We start from the raw sequence: 18158 nt of genomic DNA on the forward strand, positions 1-18158 counted from the left end.
CTGTAACCAGTTAGACTCAACTATACTATAAGCTTGTATAGATGAGCGTTCTCATTCAGGGGTTCATTCGATCCCACAACAGCAAGCCTACACACATGCAAACAGACACATGCAGCGCACAAACACAAACACGCATACAAACACATGCAGCGTACACATACACAAACATATGCACACAGTGCACACACAAACATACACACGCGCAGTGCACACAACTCCCACTTCTCAAGCCCTGAGCTTGACACTTCCAGTAAACTTAGACTTATGTTATTATATTTTTTGAGCTATATATTTATTTTGTGATTCACTAGAGCAGACTTGTCCCCCTGTTGTGGCGTTGAATTGAGTGTTTTGCCCTCCAAAGAGCAGCATAGCAGCTGTTGGATGTATAAACAGGTTAGTGTTGACTAAGGACCCGCGGTTGTGCGATTTATTTGATTCGTAGATGCCGAAGCCCTCAGCTGTGGAGGACTCACTCCAGTGTCCTTAAGTTGACTGGTCCAAAATGGTGGCAGGATTTAAACATGCCCTCTTTTCTCTGTTTCTCTCTGGTTGACTGTCAACAGGCTCTTCAGCCAAGACCATAAGGTCGCAGTCCCCGGTCCCAACGTCCAGATCTCCACAAAAGGTTGGTGTTGTGTGTGTGTGTGGTTGCATTTAAAGTTGAAGTTTACATACACTTAGGTTGGAGTCATTGAAACTCGTTTTTCAACCACTGTACATTTCTTGTTAACAAACTGTAGTTTTGGCAAGTCTGTTAGGACATCTACTTTGTGCATGACGCAAGTCATTTTTCCAACAATTGTTTACAGACAGATTATTTCCCTTAAAATTCACTGTATCACAATTCCAGTGGGTCAGAAGTTTACATACTCTAAGTTGACTGTGCCTTTAAAACCTGTTAGGGATGTTGGTTCCTGCACAGGAACCAAATCAGCGGAAATTTCAGAGCGCCACCTATAGTACTCGATAAAACTCAAACTTTCATTAAAACACACACGCAAGATACTCAATTATAGCTACACTCGTTGTGAATCTAGCCAACATGTCAGATTTGTAAAATGCTTTTTGGCGAAAGCATGAGAAGCTATTATCTGATAGCATGCACCCCCCGAAATACCTGAACGAGACCTAAACAAAAGATTTTGCGGTAGCCGGCGCTATACAATACGCAGAAATAAAATATAAAACATTCATTACCTTTGACGAGCTTCTTTGTTGGCACTCCTATATGTCCCATAAACATCACAATTGGGTCTTTTTCCCGATTAAATCCGTCATTGTATAGCCAAAATGTAATTTTATGAAGGCCGGTCTGATCCAGGAAAATTCATCTTTACAAGACGCAACGTCACTTTTTAAAATTAAAAAAGTTGCCTATAAACTTTTACAAATCACTTCAAACTACTTTTGAAACCAACTTCAGGTATTAATAAACGTTAATAATCAATCAAATTGATCACGGGGCGATCTGTATTCGATAGCAGCAAGTCTTGAAATCATCGTCCATTTTTCCACTTTCATAACTTCCTCCGGTGCGCCCCAAGACAGGAAGTGCCTATACGTCATCTCAAGGATAAACCAGCCATGAAATGCCAGTACTGGCGACATCGTGTGGAAGCTGTAGGCATTGTAATGGGAACCTCGTCTATTTTCTATCGCCTTAGACAATTCATTGACTGGCATATGAATATTTTTTTTGTGTTTTTGGTGAACAGTTTTCCCTGGGATTTTTACTCCTAAACACGTTCTGTTATAGCCACAGACACGATTTAACCAGTTTTAGAGACTTCAGAGTATTTTCTATACACACATACTTATCATATGCATATACTATATTCCTGACATGAGTAGCAGGACTTTGAAATGTTGCGTGATTTTTAACAAAAAGCTGCGGAAAGCTGTGAAAATTCGCAACATCCCTGACAGGTTTTAAACAGCTTGGAAAATTTCAGAAAAGGATGTCTTGGCTTTGGAAGCTTCTGATAGGCTAATTTACATAATTTGAGTCAATTGGAGGTGTACCTGTATTTCAAGGCCTACCTTCAAACTCAGTGCCTCTTTTCTTGACATCATGGGAGAATCAAAAGAATTCAGCCAAGACCTCATGTTAAAAATTGTAGACCTCCACAAGTCTGGTTCATCCTTGGGAGCAATTTCCAAATGCCTGAAGGTACCACATTTATCTGTACAAACAATAGTTTGCAAGTATAAACACCATGGGACCACGCAGCCGTCATACCGCTCAGGAAGGAGACGCATTCTGTCTCCTAGAGATGAATGTACTTTGGTGCGAAAAGTGCAAATCAATCCCAGAACAACAGCAATGGCCTTGTGAATATGCTGGAGGAAACGGGTACAAAAGTATCTATATCCAGAGTAAAACAAGTCCTATATCGACATAACCTGAAAGGCCGCTCAGCAAGGAAGAAGTCACTGCTCCAAAACCGCCATAAAAAAGCCAGACTATGGTTTGCAACTGCACATGGGGACAAAGATTGTACTTTTTGGCGAAATGTCCTCTGGTCTGACGAAACAAAAATGGAACTGTTTGGCCATAATGACCATCGTTATGTTTGGAGGAAAAAGGTGGAGGCTTGCAAGCTGAAGAACACAATCCCATCCGTGAAGCACGTGGCTGGCAGCATCATGTTTTGAGGGTGCTTTGCTGCAGGAGGGACTGGTACACTTCACCAAATAGATGGCATTATGAAGAGGAAAAGTGTGTGACTTTATTGAAGGAACATCTCAAGACATCAATCAGGAAGTTAAAGCTTGGTTGCAAATGGGACTTACAAATGGACAATGACTCCAAGCATTCTTCTAAAGTTGTGGTAAAATGGCTTAAGGACAACAAAGTCAAGGTATTGGAGTGGCCATCACAAAGCCCTGACCTCAATTCTATAGAACATGTGTGATTAGTACTGAAAAAGCATGTGCGAGCAAGGAGGGCTACAAACCTGACTCAGTTACACCAGCTCTGTCAAGAGGATTGGGCCAAAATTCACCCAAGTTATTGTGGGACGCTTGTGGAAGGCTACCCAAAACGTTTGACCCAAGTGAAACAATTGAAAGGCAATGCACCCAAATACTAATAGTGTATGTAAACTTCTGACCCACTGGGAATGTGATGAAAGAAATAATGAAATAAATCATTCTCTCTACTATTATTCTGACATTTCACAATCTTAAAATAAAGTGCTGATCCTAACTGACCTTATACAGGGAATTTGTACTAGGATTAAATGTCAGGATTTGTGAAAAACTGAGTTTAACCGTATTTGGCTAAGGTGTATGTAAACTTCCGACTTCAACTGTATGTGCCCTCTGGTGTATGTCTGATGATGCTAATCTGAGTGGACTGTGCACTACAAATAGGGTCAAGAGGACAGCATGGGATCAAAACCCAGAGTCCTTCATTCCAGCAGTAGATGACTCATTTGATCCTGTTTGCGTGCATGCTTGTCTGAATGTGTGTGGGTTTGCGTACGTACAGTGGGGAGAACAAGTATTTGATACACTGCCGATTTTGCAGGTTTTCCTACTTACAAAGCATGTAGAGGTCTGTAATTTTTTATTATAGGTACACTTCAACTGTGACAGACGGAATCTAAAACAAAAATCCAGAATATCACATTGTATGATTTTTAAGTAATTCATTTGCATTTTATTGCATGACATAAGTATTTGATACATCAGAAAAGCAGAACTTGATATTTGGTACAGAAACCTTTGTTTGCCATTACAGATATCATACGTTTCCTGTAGATGTTGACCAGGTTTGCACACACTGCAGCAGGGATTTTGGCCCACTCCTCCATACAGACCTTCTCCAGATCCTTCAGGTTTCGGGGCTGTCGCTGAGCAATACGGACTTTCAGCTCCTTCCAAAGATTTTCTATTGGGTTCAGGTCTGGAGACTGGCTAGGCCACTCCAGGACCTTGAGATGCTTCTTACGGAGCCACTCCTTAGTTGCCCTGGCTGTGTGTTTCGAGTCGTTGTCATGCTGGAAGACCCAGCCACAACCCATCTTCAATGCTCTTACTGAGGGAAGGAGGTAGTTGGCCAAGATCTCATGATACATGGCCCCATCCATCCTCCCCTCAATACGGTGCAGTCGTCCTGTCCCCTTTGCAGAAAAGCATCCCCAAAGAATGATGTTTCCACCTCCATGCTTCACGGTTGGGATGGTTTTCTTGGGGTTGTACTCATCCTACTTCTTCCTCCAAACACGGCGAGTGGAGTTTATACCAAAAAGCTCTATTTTTTTCTCATCAGACCACATTACCTTCTCCCATTCCTCCTCTTGATCATCCAGACGGTCATTGGCAAACTTCAGATGGGCCTGGACATGCGCTGGCTTGAGCAGGGGGATCTTGCGAGCGTTGCAGGATTTTAATCCTTGACGGCGTAGTGTGTTACTATTGGTTTTCTTTGAGACTGTGGTCCCAGCTCTCTACAGGTCATTGACCACGTCCTGCCATGTTGTTCTGGGCTTATCTCTCACCTTCCTCATGATCATTGATGCCCCACGAGGTGAGATCTTACATGGAGCCCCAGACCGAGGGTGATTGACCGTCCTCTTGAACTTCTTCCATTTTCTAATAATTGCGCCAACAGTTGTTGCCTGTAGCCCATCCCAGCCTTGTGCAGGTCTACAGTTTTGTCCCTGATGTCCTTACACAGCTCTCTGGTCTTGGCCATTGTGGAGAGGTTGGAGTCTGTTTGATTGAGTGTGTGGACAGGTGTCTTTTATACAGGTAACGAGTTCAAACAGGTGCACTGAATACATGTAATGAGTGGAGAACAGGAGGGCTTCTTAAAGAAAAACTAACAGGTCTGTGAGAGTTGGAATTCTTACTGGTTGGTAGGTGATCAAATACTTATGTCATGCAATAAAATGTTAATTAATTACTTAAAAATCATACAAAGTGATTTTTCTGGATTTTTGTTTTAGATTCCGTCTCTCACAGTTGAAGTGTACCAATAATAAAACAATTATAGACCTCTACATGCTTTGTAAGTAGGAAAACCTGCAAAATCGGCAGTGTATCAAATACAGTGGGGCAAAAAAGTATTTAGTCAGCCACCAATTGTGCAACTTCTCCCACTTAAAAAGATGAGAGTAATTTTCATCATAGGTACACTTCAACTATGACAGACAAAATAAGAAAAAAAATCCAGAAAATCACATCGTAGGATTTTTAATTAATTAATTTGCAAATTATGGTGGAAAATAAGTATTTGGTCACCTACAAACAAGCGAGATTTCTGGCTCTCACAGACCTGTAAGTTCTTCTTTAAGAGGCTCCTCTGTCCTCCACTCGTTACCTGTATTAATGGCACCTGTTTGAACTTGTTATCAGTATAAAAGACACCTGTCCACAACCTCAAACAGTCACACTCCAAACTCCACTATGGCCAAGACCAAAGAGCTTTCAAAGGACACCAGAAAAAAATTGTAGACTTGCACCAGGCTGGGAAGACTGAATCTGCAATAGGTAAGCAGCTTGGTTTGAAGAAATCAACTGTGGGAGCAATTATTAGGAATTGGAAGACATACAAGACCACTGATAATCTCCCTCGATCTGGGGCTCCACGCAAGATTTCACCCCGTGGGGTCAAAATGATCACAAGAACAGTGAGCAAAAATCCCAGAACTGCCTAGTGAATGACCTGCAGAGAGCTGGGACCAAAGTAACAAAGCCTACCATCAGTAACACACCACGCCACCATGGACTCAAATCCTGCAGTGCCAGACGTGTCCCCCTGCTTAAGCCAGTGCATGTCCAGGCCCGTCTGAAGTTTGCTAGAGAGCATTTGGATGATCCAGAAGAAGATTGGGAGAATGTCATATGGTCAGATGAAACCAAAATAGAACTTTTTGCTAAAAACTCAACTTGTCGTGTTTGGAGGACAAAGAATGCTGAGTTGCATCCAAATAACACCATCCTACTGTGAAGCATGGGGGTGGAAACATCATGCTTTGGGGCTGTTTTTCTGCAAAGGGACCAGGACGACTGATCCGTGTAAAGGAAGAATGACTGGGGCCATGTATCGTGACATTTTGAGTGAAAACCTCCTTCCATCAGCAAGGGCATTGAATATGAAACGTGGCTGGGTCTTTCAGAATGACAATGATCCCAAACACACTGCCCGGGCAATGAAGGAGTGGCTTCGTAAGAAGCATTTCAAGGTCCTGGAGTGGCCTAGCCAGTCTCCAGATCTCAACCCCATAGAAAATCTTTGGAGGGAGTTAAAAGTCAGTGTTGCCCAGCAACAGCCCCAAAACATCACTGCTCTAGAGGAGATCTGCATGGAGGAATGGGCCAAAATACCATCAACAGTGTGTGAAAATCTCGTGAAGACTTACAGAAAATGTTTGACCTCTGTCATTGCCAACAAAGTGTATATAACAAAGTATTGAGAAACTTTTGTTATTGACCAAATACTTATTTTCCACCATAATTTGCTAATAAATTCATTCAAAATCCTACAATGTGATTTTCTAGATTTTTTTTTTCCCTCATTTTGTCTGTCATAGTTGAAGTGTACCTATGATGAAAATTACAGGCCTCTCTCATCTTTTTAAGTGGGAGAACTTGCACAATTGGTGGCTGACTAAATACTTTGTATGTATTTTTGCACGTATGTGTCCATCTTTGAGTGTGTGGTTACTGGGCTGTGACAGATGACACTGATCCGGGTTGGCAGTACAGTGGCCAGCCAGCCCAGCTAAACAGCATCTTCTCACCACTAAACCACTCACACTCACACACACACACACACACACAATTTCACGAGTTTAATTACCAGGCATTAACATGGGTTTACAATATTTATCGAGGAAATGGAATGGATGTTAGAATGATGATTCAGGAGGGGAATGAGAATGGACCGGATGAAGTCGAGGGCTGCAGATGAAGGATCCAAGGTGTGGACTCTGTAGGGTTTGGCTTTGAGTCTCAGGCAGACATCATCGCCAGGCCGTGGTAGACGGGCTGCTGTGGTGATGGCAATCACTCCTAGGAGATCCTTGGAAGAACCTAAAAGATACGAGATAGAAGGTAGAGAAGGAGCAATGCAAGACTTCAAAAGGCTAGCAACACCACGCAACATGCACTGCAGAACAGAGAGGAGTCTGAGTAGCAGCTGATGCTTGCTGAGTTGCTAGGGAGCTGTGTTCAAGGCAACAGGTTAAAGTGTTGCATTCAAGTCTGGTCCTCTCGCCTGAATTTTTGTTCATTCTTAACACCGTAAAAAAAAAAACTCCAGCTCCCTCTCGATGTACCCAGAGGAAGAGCCTCTTCATTATATATTCCTGAACCTGGTACAACTACATGTATTTATAGTTCTCTCAATATTTTATGGAACAACTGCCCTGTACCTTTGCTAGAATCCTTCATGGGTTGTGGGCTGGCTGCTGGTGAAGATATGGTGTTGAGACCCAGGGAACTTTGTATGTACACTGCATTATCAAAAGTATGTGGACCCCTGCGTGTCGGACATCTCATTCCAATATCATGGGCATTTAATATGGAGTCGATCCCCCCTTTGCTGCTATAACAGCCTCCACTCCTCTGGGAAGCTTTACACCACTCCAGCCGATGCTTGGGATTACGCGTGGTGATCTTAGGCTTGTTTGCGGCTACTCGGCCATGGAAACCCACTTCATGAAGCTCCTGACGAAACGTTATTGTGCTGACGTGTTGCTTCCAGAGGCAGTTTGGAACTCGGTATTGAGTGTTGCAAACGAGGACAGACATTTTTTTTTGCCACTTTTTTCACCAGAACGGCGGTCCTGTTCTGTGAGCTTGTGGCCTACCACTTCAAGACTTAGCCGCTGTTGCTCCTAGACGTTTCCACTTTACAATAACAGCACTTTCATTTGACCAGGGCAGCTCTAGCAACATTTTTTAAAAACTTGTTGGAAAGGTGGCATCCTATGACGGTGCCACGTTGAAAGTCACTCAGCTCTTCAGTAAGGCCATTCTACTGCCATTGTTTGTCTGTGGAGATTGCATGGCTGTGTGCTACATTTTATACACCTGTCAGCAACAGGTGTGGCTGAAATAAACGAATCCACTGTACACATACTTTTGTGTTAGGGCTGTCCCCAGCTAAAAAAAAATTATTGGTATATCTTCTTTCGACCAATTGATTGGTCAAAATGTTTAAACGTATTTTTCCATATATAGATAGACGCACCCTATGTGTTTGAATAACATTAACTAGAAATGCACCGAGCTTGTCTGATGCTTCAAGCACCATGTTTGATTAAATAATTAAGACACACAAATGACTCAAGAAAGAGCCCCCCATGGTCATATTGTGTTTAAAAAATGACAGCGAGTGCCTGTGTAACTGGCTCCTCCCCCTACTGCAGAGAAAAGGCTCCACAGCACAACAAGTGTTTATTGTGCTGTCTATGCTGAAGCTGTAACATCATGTCAGCCATTTCGTTTTTTTCTTGTTTCTGACTGAAAAGTTCTGTTACTGAAATTCCTAATTTATTTAACTATTTATGGTATAGGGGACGGTTGCGTCCCACTTGGGGAAAAAAACAGGTAAAATGCAGCGCGGCAAATTTTAAAAAATGATATAAAAAGCTACCTTTTATTAAATCACACATGTAAGATACTCAATTAAAGCTACACTCGTTGTGAATCCAGCCAACATGTCAGATTTTTAAAAGCTTTTCGGCTAAAGCACAAGAAGCTATTATCTGATGATAGCACAATGTCAACAAAGAGAGTAGCATATTTCAACCCTGCAGGCGCTACACAAAACGATGAAATAAAATATAAAACATGCATTACCTTTGACGAGCTTCTTTTGTTGGCACTCCAATATGTCCAATAAATATCACAATTGGTCCTTTTGTTAGATTAATTCCGCCCGTATATATCCAAATGTCCATTTATTTGACGTGTTTGATCCAGAAAAAAACAGCTTCCAAAAAAACGCAACGTTACTACAAAATATTTCAAAAGTTGCCTATAAACTTTGCTTAAATACTTCAAACTACTTTTTGTAATACAACTTTAGGTGTTTTTAAACGTTAATAATCAATCAAATTGTAGACGGGGAAATCTGTTTTCAATACAGGAAGTAAACAAACCATGCTCCTTTTTAAGTCTTGCGCAACTCTCAATAGTGTAATGTTGTTCCTGGATGTGCTTCTTCTTCGTTGCACAAATGAACAACCTCAACCAAATTCCATAGACAGGTGACATCCAGTGGAAGCGGTAGGAACTGAAAACAGGTTCCTAAGAAATATCCCTTGGCAATGACAACTCAGGGAACAGTCAAAGGCAAAACAATATAAATAATTCTGAACAGTTAGTCCTCGGGGTTTTGCCTGCTACATAAGTTCTGTAATACTCAGACATGATTCAAACAGTTTTTTAGAAACTTCAGTGTTTTCTATCCACATCTACTAATAATATGCATTACTTAAATTCCTGGCATGAGTAGGAAGTTGAAATTGGGCACGCTATTTATCCAAAAGTGAAAATGCTGCCCCCTATACCTTTTTTTTTCTCCCCAATTTCGTGGTATCCAATTGTTTTAGTAGCTACTATCTTGTCTCATCGCTACAACACCCGTACGGGCTCGGGAGAAACGAAGGTTGAAAGTCATGCGTCCTCCGATACACAACTCAAGCCACTGCTTCTTAACACAGCACCATCCAACCCGGAAGCCAGCCGCACCAATGTGTCAGAGGAAACACTGTGCACCTGGCAACCTTGGTTAGCGCGCACTGCGCCCGGCCTGCCACAGGAGTCGCTGGTGCGCGATGAGACAAGGATATCCCTACCGGCCAAATCCTCCCTAACCCGGACGACGCTAGGCCAATTGTGCGTCGCCCCACGGACCTCCCGGTTGCGGCCGGATACGACAGAGCCTGGGTGCGAACCCAGAGTCTCTGATGGCACAGCTGGCGCTGCAGTACAGCGGCCTTTACCACTGCGCCACCCGGGAGGCCCTTGCCCCCCTATACCTTAAGAGGTTTAACATGACATATTCCTTCATCCCGTTTTTACGTGAAACATGTTAGCATCTCATGCATGAGGCCAACAGGGTCTGACATATAGCCTATCATAATCACATCAATAAATTGGTTATAACAAACTCCGAACACAATACGTGACGGCAAAATGGATGCGTAAGACGTGAAAAAGAAACTCCAAATGTGCAAATGTTTACTGGTTGCTCAGGAGGGAAACGGGAAGTCAGATCTGTTGAAGACATTTGACTTAGTTGTGGAAACTACGGGAGATCAAGAAAAGGGAGGGTAGAAGAGCAAGCATTGCGTGAGTATGTGAACGAATGAAGGGTTGACTGACAAACAGGTACTGTTAGATTACAATATTTTTTTTCTGCCTGTTTGGAACAGTGTAAACAACACAAAATAATACATTCCAAGTAATACCAGTCTGTTCTAAAATGTTTTTTTACAGGCCTTTATTGCACCATAGCAAAGATTAAAAACAGACGAATCTGTGAAATTGCTTTATCCAACATTTCGCCGTTGCATGACGCTTGGTGCTCACGGAATCAGTAGGCTATTAAACGAACACTCAAACAGGCAACAGAAGCGAGATCTGTCTTATTTCTGTAGATAGAAACTCAGCAAAAAAAGGAAACATCCCTTTTTCAAGACCCTGTCTTTCAAAGATGATTAGTAAAAATCCAAATAACTTCACAGATCTTCATTGTAAAGGGTTCAAACACCGTTTCCCATGATTGTTCAATGAACCATAAACAATTAATGAACATGCACCGTTCCACAGGTACTAACAGCTTACAGACGGTAGGCAATTAAGGTCACAGTTATGAAAACTTAGGACAATAAAGAGGTCTTTCTACTGAAAAACACCAAAAGAAAATGCCCAGAGTCCCTGCTCATCTGCGTGAACATGCCTTAGGCATGCTGCAAGGAGACATGAGGACTGCAGATGTGGCCAGGGCAATAAATTGCAATGTCCGTACTGTGAGACGCCTAAGTCCTCGCCGTGGCAGACCACGTGTAACAACACCTGCATAGGTTCAGTACATCCAAACATCACACCTGCGGGACAGATACAGCATGGCAACAACAACTGCCCGAGTTATACCAGGAACGCACATCCCTCCATCAGTGACTGTCTGCAATAGGCTGAGAGGGTCTGGACTGAGGGCTTGTAGGCCTGTTATAAAAGGCAGGTCCTCACCAGACATCACCGGCAACAAAGTTGCCTATGGGCACAAACCCACCATAGCTGGACCAGACAGGACTGGCAATAAGTGCTCTTCACTGACGAGTCTCGGTTTTGTCTCACCAGGGGTGATGGTCGGATTCGCGTTGATCATCGAAGTAATGAGCATTACACTGAGGCCTGTACTCTGGAGCAGGATCGATTTGGAGGTGGAGGGTCCATCATGGTCTGGGGCGGTGTGTCACAGCATCATCGGACTGAGCTTGTTGTCATTGCAGGCAATCTCAAAGCTGTGCGTTACAGGGAAGACATCCTCCTCCCTCATGTTGTACCCTTCCTGAAGGCTCATCCTGACATGACCCTCCAGCATGACAATGCCACCAGCCATACTCTTCGTTCTGTGAGTGATTTCCTACAAGACAGGAATGTCAGTGTTCTTCCATGGTCAGCGAAGAGCCCGGATCTCAATCCCATCGAGCACGTCTGGGACCTGTTGGATCGAAGGGTGAGGGCTAGGGCCATTCCCCCCAGAAATGTCTGGGAACTTGCAGGTGCCTTGGTGGAAGAGTGGGGTAATATCTCACAACAAGAACTGGCAAATCTGGTGCAGTCCATGAGGAGGAGATGCACTGCAGTACTTAATGCAGCTTGGTGGCCACACCAGATACTGACTTTTACTCTTGCTATTGACCCCCCCCTTTGTTCAGGGACACATTATTCCATTTCTGTCAGTCACATTTCTGTGGAACTTCTTTATGACTCAGTTGTTGAATCGTGTTATGTTCATACAAATACTTACACAAATTAAAGGTAGTTGGCAGTGAGAGGACTTTAAAAAAAATATATTATATGGATGATTTCCAAAGACATTCAACAGTTAGGCTACAGACCTAATTAAGTTGGGGTTTCCTCTCTCCTCACTTCTTATACAGTTAGGCTAAGGCAAGGGCTGTCTCCTCGTCTCTGCTACTGCGTCATCCACCGCAACTCCAATATGCTGGTTAATTTTGCTGTTATGCACATAGCAACATAGGGAATCATCTTGCACCATGAAAATATTTGTTAAAAATTGTGGCTACTTGACTAAAGAAAACGTGGTCGACCAACATCCTATCGTCCACGCAATTGGCCAGACGACTAAATGGGGTCAGAGCTAATGTGTGCGTGTGTGTGCGTGCGTGCCTGACAATACCTGCCTGTGTGTGTGTGTGTCTATGGTGTGTGCATGTGCATCTCTTTCTGTTCTTCTGTTAATGCTGTTGAGTGTTCTGACAGTACTTTGAATGTCTGTGTGCTGTATGGTTTCCCTGTTGGTTGTCAGGCACTATTGAACCACAGTTGAATTATCTTTCCCCTCTAAGTCGTCTCATGTTCTCATCCACATTGGCTCTCGCCTGTCAGATAACTCTGCTAATGAGCCATTCATTATCTAGCACCAGTCTGCATGTGTCTAGGCAGTTTAGAAGGAGTGACATTTTAACAGGCTTTTACAAACCTGCATTGATGAAGTCTTGTTTTTTGTTAGACAATCAAAGACAGTTCTTTGCACTGGCAGTTTTTTGTAAGTGAGGCACAAACAGCAGCACAAATACAATGCCGTGTGTGCGTGCGGGCGTGTGTGAGATAATGGGGCCTGTTGGCGGTCTGCTGTGGGGTCTTCTTTGATTGTACTGTGAGGGGCAGCTCAGCGCTCTAGGCCTTTGATTGTACTGTGAGGGGCAGCTCAGCGCTCAGCGGCCTTTGATTGTACTGTGAGGGGCAGCTCAGCGCTCTAGGCCTTTGATTGTACTGTGAGGGGCAGCTCAGCGCTCTAGGCCTTTGATTGTACTGTGAGGGGCAGCTCAGCGCTCTAGGCCTTTGATTGTACTGTGAGGGGCAGCTCAGCGCTCCAGGCCTTTGATTGTACTGTGAGGGGCAGCTCAACGCTCCAGGCTTTTGATTGTACTGTGAGGGGCAGCTCAGCGCTCTAGGCCTTTGATTGTACTGTGAGGGGCAGCTCAGCGCTCTAGGCCTTTGACTGTACTGTGAGGGGCAGCTCAGCGCTCTAGGCCTTTGATTGTACTGTGAGGGGCAGCTCAGCGCTCTAGGCCTTTGATTGTACTGTGAGGGGCAGCTCAGCGCTCTAGGCCTTTGATTGTACTGTGAGGGGCAGCTCAGCGCTCTAGGCCTTTGATTGTACTGTGAGGGGCAGCTCAGCGCTCTAGGCCTTTGATTGTACTGTGAGGGGCAGCTCAGCTCTCTAGGCCTTTGATTGTACTGTGAGGGGCAGCTCAGCGCTCTAGGCCTTTGATTGTACTGTGAGGGGCAGCTCAGCGCTCTAGGCCTTTGATTGTACTGTGAGGGGAAGCTCAGCACTCCAGGCCTTTGATTGTACTGTGAGGGGCAGCTCAGCGCTCTAGGCCTTTGATTGTACTGTGAGGGGCAGCTCAGCGCTTTAGGCCTTTGATTGTACTGTGAGGGGCAGCTTAGCGCTCCAGGCCTTTGATTGTACTGTGAGGGGCAGCTTAGCGCTCCAGGCCTTTGATTGTACTGTGAGGGGCAGCTCAGCGCTCAGCGGCCTTTGATTGTACTGTGAGGGGCAGCTCAGCGCTCAGCGGCCTTTGATTGTACTGTGAGGGGCAGCTCAGCGCTCAGCGGCCTTTGATTGTACTGTGAGGGGCAGTTCAGCGCTCAGCGGCCTTTGATTGTACTGTGAGGGGCAGCTCAGCGGCCTTTGATTGTACTGTGAGGGGCAGCTCAGCGGCCTTTGATTGTACTGTGAGGGGCAGCTCAGCGGCCTTTGATTGTACTGTGAGGGGCAGCTCAGCGGCCTTTGATTGTACTGTGAGGGGCAGCTCAGCGGCCTTTGATTGTACTGTGAGGGGCAGCTCAGCGCTCTAGGCCTTTGATTGTACTGTGAGGGGCAGCTCAGCGCTCTAGGCCTTTGAGTGTACTGTGTGGGGCAGCTCAGCGCTCTAGGCCTTTGATTGTACTGTGAGGGGCAGCTCAGCGCTCTAGGCCTTTGATTGATTGTACTGTGAGGGGCAGCTCAGCGCTCAGTGGCCTTTGAGATATGTGGGGAATGTAAACATATCAACGAGCATTTAGCTTCAGTCTCGCTGAGCGAAGTTATATTCACGTAACTTCTCTCAACAAGACTGAAGCTAAATGCTCGTCACACTGACGTACTGTAGCGTACATAACAGATCAATTGTCCTCTCCACTGAATCCAATTAAGTGTAACAAGATATAACAGTATTTCCATGTCATTTCTCCGAAAACATTTTGACAACCTATTGGATTCCTCACGATGGAACTGCCGCATGTTGTGTTTCTCCGTCTCAGTACGCACTGATATATGATGAGGGGGGAAAAGCAGTGTGGCACTGTCACTTTGTCTGGTGTCTTTATGATTACGCTTCATAGGCTTTATTGTTCCTTTATGCTATACCTCATTAGGCTGTAAAGGACACGTGTGCAGTCTTAAGGAGATTCGTAGCCGCACTGTTTGAGCTATGGTGGATGGTTCTCCGTTTCTGATTGGTTCTCTATTTCTGTTTGGTCCTCTGATGGTCTCTCTGTTTCTGTCTCTCCATAGAGTTCATTGCCACCCTTCACGCCCTCACCCACTGAGTGCCAGTCGGCTGGACTGGTGTCCAACTCGCCCGTCCTCTCTGGTAGCTACAGCAGCGGCATCTCCTCCATGAGTCGCTGCAGTGTGTCCGAGGCGTCGGGCACCGAGGCAACCACTGGAGACCACCCCTCCCACCCGGGGCCCACCATGCCCAATTCGGTCTCCTCGGGCTCGGACGAGCTCATCCGCCGCGAGAACAAGACGCCGCCGCCCTACAGCGTGTACGAGCGCACCAACCCTCGTCGGCCGGTTCCCCTGCCTCACAGTCTCTCCATCCCTCCCAGTGTGGAACCCCCGGCTCTGCCACCCAAGCCCCACCAGCAACGCACTAGCAGCATGAAGCTGGTCCCAGCATCGGACCCTCGCAGGGCCGACGGGGTGCCCCACGTCCCCAGACCCAGACCTCTCCCCAGGAAGGTCTCCCAGCTATAGGCTGAGTGAGGACCTACAACCCTAGTGGGTTGATGGGTGACACCACTGGCGCGTTTTGCACTTTTTAACACTGTCTTCTCTTCAGTTTGGTAATCCCAGGCTCTGCCCAAGACAGACTCACGACTCTTGAGTCTGTCTCGTTGTGAAGATCTTTTTTTCGAAAGGGCTTTGCATTGACTGACGTTGTCATTCCGCACTTTTAGCTCCAGTACAGTAGGTAAATTGCGGTAAATTGCTACGTTTATCAGAAGAGAAATGAACACAACAAACTTAGGCGTTGATTTTTAGATTTTTGATAGATGTAATAGTCCCAATATGTATATATTGGTTATATATAAGAAGTGTTTTGCCTTAAGTATTGGAAAGAGTCTTCTATCCATGAGTCTTGCACGTTTTTGAAGTACACTGTACTTTTCTATATGGCTGACTGGTGCTAGAGGCCTCATGCATATGCATTTCAGTTTATGGTAGTAGCTGAGGGTGTGTTCACATACATCCACGTGGTACCAGAAACAGGAAGCAGAGATTTACCTATTTGGCCATTTTGTTTCATTGTCATGACCATTTGAAAAGTACTGTAAAGCTAAAATCAGTGCCCCGGTTTTATTCTTGGTCGGTAATAGAACATCCCTTTCTCGTAGGAATGGAGAATTTGTGGTCGTAACAAGTCACTCAGAAATACACCCCCTTCGTGAGGGTTCTTCAAACTCGACTCTAAGACATAAAGAGCTCCTTCCGTCTTTGAAATCCCCTTTGGCCAATGCACATAGTTCTTGCATTTGACATGTGCCACTAAATTGTATGTCGTTCTAAGTAAATAAACTGGAGGCCATCACTGTCAGAGGGGGCCAGAGATGTGGACACACCCTAACCCACCTGCATGAAGTGTAGTATGTATGTGGTGGTGGTGGATCTTTGGGGTTTACCAAGTATTGTGCCAAAGGACGATGTACTGTATGTATGCTGTAATGGCAAAGTAGGAATCCTGAACCTGGAAACACTCCATTGACTAGACAAGCTGATCTTGTACTAGCCCACAGTGAAAACAACCGACTTTTGAGGCAAATCCAGTTATTAAGATGAAAAGTCATTGTGTGTGTGTGGGGGGGGGGGTATAAAAATGGCAACTGTTACAAGTAACGAATGGTTATATGATATTAGCACAAATGAGATTGACTACGTTAGCAGTGGTTACATTACCAAGGACTCCAACTCTTAAAATGTTAACCCCTGACCACAATGGGCATTTGAAGTGCAGTATGTATTGTAGAAAAGATGTCCTCTATTTGCCGCTCAGTGAATTGCCAGCAACTCGTACACACACACACACACACACACACACACACACACACACACACACACACACACACACACACACACACACACACACACACACACACACACACACACACACACACACACACACACACACACACACACACACACACACACACACACACACACACACACACACACACACACACACACACACACGAGGGCTGCCGTTCTATTATTTTTTTGAATCTTTTTCGAAAACCTTTTCAACTATTCATTGTATAGTCACGCTTGTACAGTACAGCCGAGTTAGTTTGAGGTGTTCTCTCTGTGTTTGACATACAGTACGTGGTGGACAGAGTGTACTGGTATCGAGTCCTATGGTGTCTAGGCAGTCTTCACGTCAGGTGGTTTCCTGTCAGTGTTTTATGAAGAGAAGACAACACTTGTTTTTGTAATAAAAAGCTTCTTTTTTTTAATTGCACGAAATATTGATCACTTAATTCAGTACAACGGTTTTCACAATTAACTTGGGTATGTTTCACTTTTCTATGGTTAATTTCCTTTTTAATTTGTTGCAAAAAAAATGTTCTCCATCAAATGTTCACATGAATCAGTACTTGAGAAATTGTAAATTATATAATGATGAGATTGTTGTACGTATGCCAAATATACTACCTTTGTGTAAATATTGTGTTTTTAACAAAATGTAGCTAATACACATTTACAGCTTTGAATGTTGGAACAGAAAATTATTGTTATAAATGTCACAAAAAAACTGGTGTTTTAGTGAGTGTAGAAGTCTATAGAGTAATGCATATCTACACCTACAGTAAAACATTTACATGCTCAATAAACTGCCCTATGTAATAAAACGTGTTTTGCTCAAGCATACTTTTAAATCATTCCCAGCTCTAACCTGTTTAAAGACAATCCATCGATAGGTCCTTCTATAAGAGTTGCACTGTACAGTACATGTGTCCAGCCATGTTTGCTCAATTGTTATAGTGATCTTCTGTGTACTCTAACGTTACGTGATTCAGGATCAGCTTCGTGTCATCAAAGTCATTCCCACACAAATTCAACGATAGTCACCTACTGTGGGCGCTCATGATGATGTAATTGTTTATGAGGAACTGGTGCGTGATCAGGTAAGAAGATGTGCGCGCATGGGGGAAATATTCCTTTAAAACCGAACACATCTAATGAATGTCTCCTCTTTAGTCTACTAGGTGGGTTGGGTGGGCCGGGATGATGGCCCTCTTCATAACGTCACATCACCGCCAAGAGGAGTACCCTCCACCGGATCAGATAGATGTTGTAATACAGTAATTGTCTCTGAGGCTGGTAATTTGACAGTGTTTAATCGTGTCAGAAATGAATTTCCTCTAATCCTGAAGACTTCTCGGAAGAGAGAACACGTATCAGGGTACCGGAGGAGCGATTAACGTGCCTCCGTTCTGGAACTCAGGAGAATGGGTTGTCAGTCCAACCCTCAATGGGCTTGTCAATCATCCTCACATTCAGCATTCACTAGCAGGAAGGAAGCTGTGTTTCATTCATGGACTGAAAAACTGTCTCAGCAGGGTTGGGGGAAGGGTTTAATCAGTATGTACAAAACCTTTTTTTGCGGATG

General features: G+C 44.3%; 1 protein-coding gene across 3 annotated transcripts in view; it reads left to right on the forward strand.

Annotated features, from left to right (window-relative positions):
• LOC123994653 (dedicator of cytokinesis protein 4-like) overlaps nt 1-17411 on the forward strand; it is a 162604-nt gene extending 145193 nt beyond the window's left edge. For all 3 annotated transcript variants that reach the window (XM_046297507.1, XM_046297509.1, XM_046297508.1), the window contains 2 exons: nt 567-628; nt 14780-17411. In XM_046297507.1, the coding sequence (XP_046153463.1) occupies nt 567-628; nt 14780-15247 (530 nt within the window). In that variant the 3' untranslated portion in view covers nt 15248-17411. The remainder of the gene's footprint in view (nt 1-566; nt 629-14779) is intronic.
• The last annotated feature ends 747 nt before the right edge of the window (nt 17412-18158 follow it).

This window comes from Oncorhynchus gorbuscha, linkage group LG14 (genome assembly GCF_021184085.1).
Source record: "Oncorhynchus gorbuscha isolate QuinsamMale2020 ecotype Even-year linkage group LG14, OgorEven_v1.0, whole genome shotgun sequence".
NCBI classification, from domain to species: Eukaryota; Metazoa; Chordata; class Actinopteri; order Salmoniformes; family Salmonidae; genus Oncorhynchus; species Oncorhynchus gorbuscha.